At 33.5% G+C, this 11,873-nt stretch overlaps 1 protein-coding gene across 2 annotated transcripts in view; it reads right to left on the bottom strand.

Moving 5' to 3' along the window:
• Window positions 1-7,915, bottom strand: part of LOC143244828 (protein O-mannosyl-transferase TMTC1-like) — a 108,518-nt gene extending 100,603 nt beyond the window's left edge. For both annotated transcript variants that reach the window (XM_076490206.1, XM_076490205.1), the window contains exon 1: window positions 7,504-7,915. In XM_076490206.1, the coding sequence (XP_076346321.1) occupies window positions 7,504-7,805 (302 nt within the window). In that variant the 5' untranslated portion in view covers window positions 7,806-7,915. The remainder of the gene's footprint in view (window positions 1-7,503) is intronic.
• Between the last annotated feature and the right edge of the window lie 3,958 nt (window positions 7,916-11,873).

Below are 11,873 nucleotides of genomic sequence, written 5' to 3' on the forward strand. Positions count from 1 at the left end.
GTAATGTAATATCAAACTTTCATGTAGTTACCATTTAAACGAATTAAAAACGTTAGTTATTCAAGTAAAAATATTCTGAATTACTATTCCTGACAATTTGAGAACCATGGTTGAATACAGCTCAAATACTAATTCTACTAAGTAGGGTGTATACACTGTTATAGTATATAAGTACATTTCCATTTCATAGAACGCGTGTATATGAATTTTAATTTTATTCGCCAGATTAAAATCATTTAAAACAGAGCTACAATCAGCATCAAACAATGTGATTAACACTATGAAACCGTTTAATATTAAGTCAAGTAATGTGGAATCAGTAACAATAAAGAAACAATGAGATGATTCCCTTTCCTCATATCGCTAGGCACACGTCGACTTCCGGAATATTTTCGCCCCCCAGTGGCTCAGCGGTATGTCTGCGGACTTACAGCGCTAAAAACCGAATTTCGATACTCGTGGTGGGCAGAGCACAGATAGCCCATTGTGTAGCTTTGTGCTTAATTAAAAAAAAACAACAACAACTGGAATATTTTCATACAAAATTTTGAAACAAGGCCAAAAATACAAATTATGCCAATTTCTTATTTAATTGTCAATTTAAAACTTTCTATTAATAATATTTTTATTATCTAATTAAGGATAGAAAATATTATAAACAAAAACTGTTACCAAATTAATACGTGACGTAACGCAAGAGAAATCACCTTTGAAATAACACTGTCAAGCTTAATCAGAAAAACTATTGCGTGTGTATTAGCTTTCACTCTAATCGAATGAACAACTACATATTTGAATCAAGTGTATTTCGAATCCTTGTCACTGAACATGATTGTTCTTTCAATCATGGGGCGATGTAATGACACAGTGAATCTCACTATTCGTTTGTAAAAGCATTCCAAGAATTGACAGTGGGTAGTGTTGACTAGCTGCCTTTTCTTCAGTATATCACTACTAAATCAGAGACACCTAGTGCAAATAGCTTTCGTGTAACTAACTGTATGCGAAATTAAGCAAAGAAATAAAGAATAGCACAGTTCTGCAAGTATTACATATATATATATCTTTCAGTATAAACCTTTTAAAACAACTGACATTTGTACTTGATTTCATGCTTTTATTTCTTTATTTTGCCAGTTAGGTTTTGTATCTCCTGTTATCTTTTTTTCTTTTTTAAGAAATACATTTAAGTTCACTTAAAATCGTTTTTTTTTTCGAAATCTCGAAAATCTTGTATGTATCAGACTTTACGTTTCAATTACCCTACATTACTAATGAAAATTTTTTGTCTCTTGGCCTCAAAATTGGCTTTATTCTGGTATATCACTGCTAAATTAAAGAAAGCTGGCACAAATAACCTTCGTGTAGCTTTGGACGAAATTCAAAATAAACTAAACAAATAAATGAAACTCAACATGAAAGTATCCTCCACTAGAATACAACACAAGACCACATAAAACTAAAAAAAAAAAAGAAACCTTCTAACAACATTCACAAAACACGTTCAAAACACATTATGAATCAAACATTAATACACATTTATTGTACAAAGTAAACTACAAACAGTATAAAACTCACTACAGCCACAACTGCTTTTCAAGTTCTTAAAACAACTTTCTCCGACTTCATGTATGAATACTCAAACACAAAAACAGTAACAGATAGGGTCTTAGATAGTATACTAAATCACTTCGAGAAAAAATTAGAGAAAAAAAGAAATATTATGCAAAATTGACAGATACTGCATACCTGATAATGACAGCATTAAGTACCTCTCTAGTGAATACAGAAATGAGAAATAAAAAGCAGGCCACCTGATTACTAGACATTTTAAATCTAACATAATTTTAAGTTATTTTATAAAGATTGTAAGTTATTTATGGAAATGGTCACATATTAGCTTAAAATGTTTGTAAAATGCTGAAACACAGCTAGAACTGTTTGGGTATTATATGCCAACCAAATGAAGTGAAAGTTTGTTCCGTGCATCTAATCTTTACTCACCTACATGAACATGACATCGACAGGGGTCAGAGCAAATGCGCGTAGTTAGCTCTGATCCTCCTGTAGTAAATGAAATAACATTAATATGTAAACAACAACAAGTGTAGGAGAGAGGCAGAGATCAAATGCTCCTGACCTAGATCTTCAACGACCAAATCCCGACGTAGAGAAAGAAAAATGCATTGAAAAAAACTAGGTCTCTCAAAATACTTTGGAAGTTTTATTACCTGTGCAATCCATTTTTTGTCAGTTTTAAATTTTTGAATAATAAAAATTCTTAGTAACATTGCAACCGTTTCTCTGAATTGGAGGCACAATAAATGAGTTCAACATTTGCGGGCGAATACTAAATGTTTCAGTCATGCAATACCAACATGACCATTTTTGGAATAACAAAAATCATGGAATATACTGAAAAGTCGAAAAGTATCAATATCACTGCTTAGTACCTGCAAGAAAGTATCTTTTACCACATGTCATGTAAACTGGCCAAACTACAGCAAAGTAATTGTCAAAAATCCCTAAAATTATGTTTTTTTAGCATCCTAACTTCTCTGTAGTTACTAAAAGTGAACAAGTCTCCATTATTTTTGTTTGTCAATGCTTAAAAACTGTAGGAAAGTATTTTATACCAAATCTCATGTAAATTGGTCAAAATACGGCCCAGTTATTGATTAATTGGTTATTTGAAATTAAAGTTAAAGCTACACATAGGGCTGGGTATCTGTTTTCTGCCCATCACGGGTATCAAAACTCGATTTTTAGCGATGTAAGTCAGCAGACATACCACTATTGGGGCTCATTTAATTGACCAAGAACTTTAAAATTATGCTTTTTTGTAAGATTACACCCCTCTAAAAGGTATCAAAACAGGAAAATTCAACTTTTCCTAAGTCAATGTATTGTGCGCATAAAAATATATTTATGGCAACTTTCATCACAATTGATGGAAATATTACTGCATTGAAGTCCAAAATTACATTTTTGGTTTGTTTGATCTTTGAAACCGTAATATTCTTAAAAAGGACTAAACCAAGATATAAGCATACAACATTTTTAGTGAATCAGTTAAGGTGTGAACGATTAGCAATTGATTAAAAAGGTTTTGGAAAGAGTTTATGTTTTCTTATAGCAAAGCCACATTAGGCTATCTGCTCAGCCCATCGAGAGGAATTGAACCGCTGATTTCAGTATTGTAAATCCGGAGACATACCACTGTATTAGAGGAGCAAGAAGAGAAGAAACAATAAAAACGGTATGTCTCACTGCGGAGACAATAAACGAATATATACACTGTGTGTTTTAAAATTAGCTCTAGGTATTCGAATATGAAACATACAGTTTAAAAAAATATTTAAACATTTTTTTTTATTTAAAGAAGTTTGGTTTGTTTAGTTTGTTTTGAATTTTCCAGTAGGTGGTGATGACTTCACTCTAGTCTTACACTGCTAAATTACGGACGGCTAAACCAGATATACCTCGTTTAGCTTTGCGCGAAATTCAAAAAAAAACAAACAAGTCATGTTACAACGTCCGGTCATGCTTTACCTGAACACGGGGCATTTTTACACAAGCCCAGCAGCATAGTTTTAACGCAAAATACACTAAAAGACTTCATTTTTCCATATCCTTCGTCTCAAAAATATACACAGAGATGAAAACTCAAAACTTTAAATAGGCCAGGTTAAGGATTTGGAAGTCCAAAACAAATTTTATAGGACGACCCTCATAACCATACTTGATAAATCAAATACAATTCGTGCTGTTTATTTACTCCAGTTTAAATGATGAGTACATAATATACAAGATAATTTCAAATATTTATTATAAACATAAAACATGACAACGAGTATTTTGTTGAATGGTCCAATAAATGTTTATGAACGAACGTTCATATTAATGAAAAGTACAAAACACAGTTTCATATGAATCAAATCAAATCACTGTTTTAAAAGTGATACAGTTACAAAGATACATTTCTCAATGAGACATCTAGATTTTGGTTGACTGTTTTGTTTTTTCATCTTACTATGCGGATCCCTTCGACTCAGGAAACATGAAACAACTGTACACATTTACTACCCCTCCCCACTTTCTTGAACGGCTCTGTCTTCATATTTTATTGATCCACTATAGAAATAAATTATTGTATTCTAGGTAATAAAATTTTTGTCACTGCTGCTTCACGTGCAACTGGGTATTTGGGTATTAGTCAGCTTTTGGTTTTGTAAAAACATTAGTCTAAAGATGACCGTTTTCTGATCTCCAACCCGAGACTTCTAGACAAAACAAACAATGACTGACGCTAATATTGAAGTACTTTACAGCTGCTGTTGAAATTGTCTAATGATCTGTTAGAATATTTAATTAATGTTAATAACTGTACTCTTGTGAAACAGAACAAAGCAAATGAGAGGTAATCTAACAATTAAATTTACTTGGAAATACTTTGTCGTTCACACTCTACTAGTACGTTCTACAATTTTTGTCGCAGACATCATAAGAGTAAACATTTCTGTTTTACCTACGCGACCATTATAAGAAAGATTCTGCTCTTGCATTTCACATACGTTAAATATTTAGTACAAAGAATTAATTTCTTTGAAAAGCTGTTTCTTTATGATTTCACGTATGAATTTTTTATGAAATAAAAGTTTTATCAAGCGCTTTATATTCACTAGCCTTTGAGTTTGAAAAGATTACTTGTTAATTGATATAACGTCATATCACAATAAAAGTGTTAATAGTAATAATCCCATCCTTCTTTTCGTAAGTCAGAAGGCTTATGACGCTAAAATCCGAGTATCGATACCTGTCGGTAGGTACGTCACAGATAGCCTATTGTGTAGCTTTGTACTTAATTACAAACAAACAAAACGTCCTGTTTAACTAAAGGGACACTCAGTAGAATGCATACCTCCGCGACGCAGGGTTTATCATATCTGACTCTCAGAAAATATTAAAATGTACCTGTTAGTCTCTTTTTAACAACAAATGCGGATCAATAAATAGGATGAAAAGTAAGTTCTACATACGTTCACCAAGTTTCATCAACAACCTGTCATTTCTGACTAATAATAGAGCAAAGATAGTGGGAAAAGGCGGTCCGCATGCCAACAGGTGGGAAATTTCTTTTATTTTTGTGACTTTGACAATCCAAAAAAGCAATCACTTCTATGTTGGTTTATAGTCCAATTGTGTGTCAACTTTCGTCTAATCCATTGAGCTGTTTTCAAGAAATCTTGCTAACAAATAATACACACATGGGTGATAACATAAGCTCCAACATCTGCGGTGGCGGAGGTAATAAACAAAATCATCGCTTAAATGAAATGCTGTTACCCACATTTATTATTGAAAACTTGTATTGGACAGATAACGACAGGTGTGAGAAAATATATAACAAGTCTTATTGTCCAGAAATGTCACATTTATTTTAATATGATACATCACGCTTAATATAAAAGATGAATTTTGAAATAATGTAAGCGTGTGTGTTTTCTTACAGCAAAGCCATATCGGGCTATCTACTGAGTCCACCGAGGGAAATCGAACCCCTAATTTTAGCGTTGTAAATCCGTAATCATACCGCTGTACTAGCGAGGGGCAATAATTTAAGCAGTTGCACTTTCCTATCTTATAGACACGCATGTAGTTTACCATAGTAATGCTATACATTTTACGTTATACTATACCTGACATAAGTAAATACTACAGTTTCGTGACAAACATAATTTATGCGTCAGTTTTTACATACTTGATCAGAATAATGAGCTTTTAATCTATGTGATAGGTGTTGTGATTTCATGAGGGTTGAGATAATTATATTACAACATATCTGATGCCTCACCACATCTTTACTGTCATGTCTATGTCAGGTAGTGCTTTATCTCACGACCAGAGATCTTTACAACAGCTGTACAGCAAAATTTCTATTACAAAGAAATCAGTTGTAAGGTTACAATGCCCGCAGCACACTATTCCACATTGCATCCTTTCCATAATACATCTGGTATCTGAATACGATGTTTTCTCGCACGTTTAAATAATACAATCTCACATAAATCCGTAGGCGACCTGGAGACTCAATTAATATATTTTCAAATGAAATAAAATTGTTACTCGTTTAATTTTCCAGCTGTTTGAAGTATGTGATATGACGTTGAAACAATGTGTGTCACTTATCCAGTCAGAGATTATTATTTATTACGTTGTGTAATATTGTCTAGGGCAGTAGGAAGTTTTTTTGCCACCGATCTTTGTGTTCGTAAATTCTCACATGTTAAAAGACGTCCATTTTACTTTCTATGACTGGTAAGATTTATTGAATGTCTCTCTTTGGATATTTCTGGCACCCCAAATTGATCCATATTTCTTTGTTTTCCAGTATTATTATGTACAAGGGATATTCCTGCCTTAAGAATTATAAATTGCAGATCTTAATCCATCTTTTCGATGTGAGTATATGAATATTTTTGTATAAAATGAGGTTGTTACATATCCTTTCAGAAAGCGATTATTTTTTGTGACATCACATTACTTAATAAAAGAAGAAAAAAGTCAAAATATACCTATAATCGTTTAAATAGAATGTACTAAACCCTGTTTTCATTTAATACATTTCATCTCATGATGCCAGGTTATGTTGATGAAATATTGTCAAGACTGAAACCATTTTACAGTATTTTTCCCTAAGTATTTTTTTGAAAGAAAAACTGATTAACTGCCGTTTTCTTCATATAATTTATATAAACTTACGTTTAATCCCATAGGCGTAGGTATTTAGGTAAGGGTACACTACATAACCAAACGAACTAACTTTAAGAATTTATAATTTTTCGATAGAAATCAGACGGTTGTCATCGATTCTATAGGAATTATACCTAGCGATTAATTCTTTAGGTATTTCTAACTTCAGAGTATTTCTCCCCAGTAGCTCAGTGATAATAAATGTTAAATGCTTTTAATGTTAAAATTCCCCCATCACTTGCTGCAACGGACCCACTACAGATAGCCTATTGTGCAGCTGTGCGTTTGGTAACAACAAATACAAATCGTTACATCGATTACTATTTTTTGGGAATATATAGCTATCCTTATAACAACAAACACATACACACACAAATTATGTGCACCAAGTTTATTACGACTTATATAACGTTTGTCTTGATTGGAAGGTGACATTTCAGGCTTCATATTGAGTGCTTCAGATTGGTTTTAAAACAAATAAATCAACGAAAAGGGCAAGAAAAGTACATAGTTAACTCAGTCTACATGTTAAATGCACTGCCTAAACCCACCTAAAAATTATGAACATGCAATGATAGAAACACCTTTTCGTACTTAGCTTTTAACATTCTGTAAATGTATAGGATGTAAAATATATATATTTTAGGTTTGGTTAATAGATATATTTTAAATGTAAATACGAACATACATTGTGACTTGTAGATACGATATCGCTTTTCTAGAGAATTTCAATGTTGAAGTACAGCTTACCTGAACGTCAAAACGGTCAATGGTCTGTAAGACTTGTGGCTTGAGGCATCGGCCATAGGCTTTCCCCAGAAGTCATTCTGAAAAACATGACTCAAAGAAGTCTTTCCTAGAACATCAGGGTTCGTCGTTATGGCTACTATATCATCGTGTACAAAGTCCCCAGTGAGAGAGTTCAAATAGCACATTCCTGCTAGCATACCTACACACAGGTACACGACCAGATGACCAAGTGGTCTTGACCACCACCATGAACATGAACCCTTGATTGTTTGATAAACTCTAGCACCATTTTGGCTATACATGGGATGACCGGAACGACATAAGCTAGCCAGCAAGTTCGGCCCGTTGCAACGGAGTTCACTGTCCACCCACCTCAAATGCTATGAAATCTCTTCTCCGGGAGTTGTGTTGTAAACCTTCTCCTTGAGTTGCGTTAACAACCACCACTATACAATCAATGCTGAGCTACGTCATATTACGTCACTCAATTGGATCTATCCCGACAAGTAACACCACCTGGCAGAAATATTATACTTTGATCCTAATAAATTAATAAATTATTCTGACTGTTAATTACACAGCCTTTAATAACAATTTTCTTAGACATAACATTATTTATTTTGCCTTGTCAGAGAAATTTTCTAAGCTATGATGTTAATTTTAATTTTACTGCCTGCACTTTCAAAATTTGCTTCTAAATAAAATCATTTGTTTTGAGTTAAACACGAAGTAACACACTTCACTTTGAGTGCTCTACCTACCAATGGTAACGAAACCTAGATTCTAGGGGTACCAGTCCACAGACATACCATTATACTACTGGAGATCTACAGAAAAATAACTAATTGAAGTTTTTTTTTTATAAGAAACGTTTGCAAGAGAGTTGCTATTAAAAACCTTGATTTGTAAAAACCGTCATCACCACATAACTGTCTTAAATCTATGCTTGAAAATCTGTTATACTATGTTTACTTGTGAAATAGCGTGTTATTTCTACAAACAAAACTGCACAGTGACTTTCCGAACACCCTGTATATGGTTCACTTCTGGTGTGGCTAAATATGTTTGTAACTTATTGAATACGTATGTAAAGAAATGACCAAAAGAATTGGGTAAAATTTTTCATTTTCCAAGCACAACATACAGTGGACTAATTAAAAATTGATGGTATTTTTAAATACAGTTTTATGAATGATTCGTATGTTATAAGGGACGCTATAATCAACACAATAACGGTCCAACAGTCAACTGAGTGTATGTTATAAACAGTTTTGAAATTGTCTGTGTAAAAATATCAACAGTCTAACAAGAAGCATATAAACATTTAAGTTGCAGCAATACTTTTAGTTAAAATTTAGCTGTGTTTTTCGCTCTCCATTTTTGAATTACGAATTTCCTTCAGCTTTGTGTAGAAGTTCCTTAGGGTTCAGAGTCATAATCTTCTTTCGGTTTTTAATACATTATTTTTTATTTGTTATCCAGGTCTTTGGAATTTTATTGTAAATCGAGAAGTATATCTATTTCACCATTCCTAAGCTCATAAAATGCATAATATAAGTTAATCTTACAAAATGTGACATATAACACACTGAAAGCAAACTATTAAGTAAAAAGTAAAGCATAGCGACGAATTCATCCTCGTAAAAAAAAAAAAAGGAACAAGTAACGCAGCAGATTTGATGTATTTTATGTTTATCAATCAAGCCCGCACTGGATATTCACTGCTAAATGAAATAGAATTCACTAAATGCATAACAATAAATGAGATATATCCTGCATTATATATGTTTTATATGACATATATATATACTACAGTGACTACACATGCCAAATGAAATATTGTTTACAATGAATTCACATTTTACAGTGACAAATCTTACACCAGTAGTTCACTTCTAAATGAAATATTATATCCATTGAATACACACAACTTATGTGATTATACTCCATGCTTAAAACACTTTATTGAATTCTTTTTATATCTTCACTACTTAATATAAATCACACACTCACTAGTAAGTGAAACATTCCACCCACTGAATACACTACCCTAAGTACATACACCTAAGGCTAGGTACATTAGCCTAAATAACCTACATCTGATATTTTCCCTAAGATTATCTATATTCTTTCTTTTTTAACCTTTATGACATTGATTTATTTAATCGAGCTTCGCGTTATTTTCTACGTTAGGCATCAAAGGTTCTTTGTCCAGAAGACGTGAAACGCGAGAAGATGGTATTGCAAGCAGTAACTTAAACTACTGCGATATATCTCTATCGTTACGTGTCACCATCGTAAAACCCTGGACACATGAAACAGGTTTAGAAGTTGTTATTGCTATATTGTTACATATATCATGATAAATACAACAGCCGTACTTCTGGCATCTGCGTAGCAACTTATTGAAAATATCGATAACGGGTGAAGAAATAAAAAAACATTATCTGACAAAAATAGCGTGTTTTTAGTTAGCAGCAAGTAACCACAAGTTCTATTAACACGATCCAGATAAATAATTCAATAGCTTTTTCAAATTTGATAAAGTTGTGCTATGTAAGGTTTGTGTTTATTTTTTAATGATACTTCATAAACGTCTACGTAGAGCTTATTCAATAACGAAGTTGTGTTTTTATTCAAAGCTGCGTTTACCTTAGTTTACATTTTTTGTATTGAAGTAAGTTGGTTTGATGTTCTTGTTTGTTGTTTTGAATGAAGTACAAAGCTACACAATGGGCTATCTGTGCTTTGACCACCACGGGTATCAAAACCCGGTTTTTAGCGTTGTAACTTCGCAGATATACCGCTTAACCACTGGAGGGCAAGTTGGTTTGAATTTCACGTAAGGCTACACGAGAGCTATCTGAGCTAGCTGTCCCTGATTTAGCAGTGTAAGACTAAAGAGAAGGCAACTAGTCATCACCACCAACTCTTTTACCAAAAAATAGTTGGATGATCCGTCACATTATAACGCCTCCACGGCTGAAAGGGCGAGCATGTCTGGTGCGACGGGGGTTCGAACCCGCGATACTTAGATTGCGAGTCGAATGCCTTAACCACTTGGTCAGGTTATTAAGTAGACAGTAATAAGTTTTAAATGTAACTGAGATGTGATTAAAACTGTATCAATAACTTAAGAGAGACTACAAGTGTAAAGTGTTTATCTAATCTACTGAGTTGGATATTAAGAAAAGGTAATTTACTGTATTTTTAATAATTTTACTTATGAAAATGAAAAAAATGGTAAATTAATTTGGGCGAAGACATATATTTATTATCAAGTACAGACTGAAAGGAATATAATAACATTGCTTAACAGATGATATAAGAAAATAAACACATACAAAATTATTCAGTTGAAAACTCAATGACCTTCTTGTACATTTTTATGTAAACAAAATAATGATATATGGTATTCAGGGACGCATATAAACATTTAAAGGGTAAAGTATAGACACTAGGATTTCATGTTTAATGTTCAGGATCTTTATTCAGTATTCAGGATCTCGTGAAGAATAATCGTATTATCGTTGTTAAACATTCAGTACTTTATGTTTATTCCCCAATATCTGTTGTGCTTTATTTTGAATTTAAATTTGGGATCAACGTCTAAAATACGCTATCCGCTAAGAGTCTCATGGTTAATGTTTGTTGTTGTTGTTGTTTTTTAATTTTGCACAAAGCTACTCGAGGGCTATATGTGCTAGCCGTCCCTAATTTAGTAGTGTAAGACTAGAGGGAAGGCAGCCAGTCATCACCACCCACAGCCAACTCTTGGGCTACTCTTTTACCAACGAATAGTGGGATTGACCGTCACATTATAACGCCCCCCACGGCTGAAAGAGCAAGTATGTTTGGCGCAACGGGGATGCAAACCCGCGACCCTCAAATTACACGCCTTAACACGCTTGGCCATGCCGGGCCTCATGCTTAATGTCCAGAATTCGTTGTGTTTTATTCTAGGTATTATATTCATTACTCAAGGTCTCATAGATAATATCAATATGACCCAGCATGGCCAGGTGGTTAAGGCACTCAACTCATAATCCGAGAGTAGTGGGTTCGAATCCCCGTCACATAAAACATGCTAGTTCTTTCAGCCGTGGGGGCGTTATAATGTTACGGTCAATCCCACTATTCGTTGGTAAAAGAGTAGCCCAAGAGTTGGCGGTGAGTGGTGATGATTAGCTGTCTTGCCTCTTGTCTTACACTGCTAAATTAGGGACGGTTATCGTGTTGCTTTATGTGAAATTCAAAACAAACAAACTTAATTTCAGAAATGATGTATAAAACACTTAGGAGTTTTATGTTTAGGGACCTGTTTTACAGCAAGACGTTTTTACTGTCAATGGTTTAGTACACTCTGTTTC

Source organism: Tachypleus tridentatus, chromosome 2, assembly GCF_004210375.1.
Source record: "Tachypleus tridentatus isolate NWPU-2018 chromosome 2, ASM421037v1, whole genome shotgun sequence".
NCBI classification, from domain to species: Eukaryota; Metazoa; Arthropoda; class Merostomata; order Xiphosura; family Limulidae; genus Tachypleus; species Tachypleus tridentatus.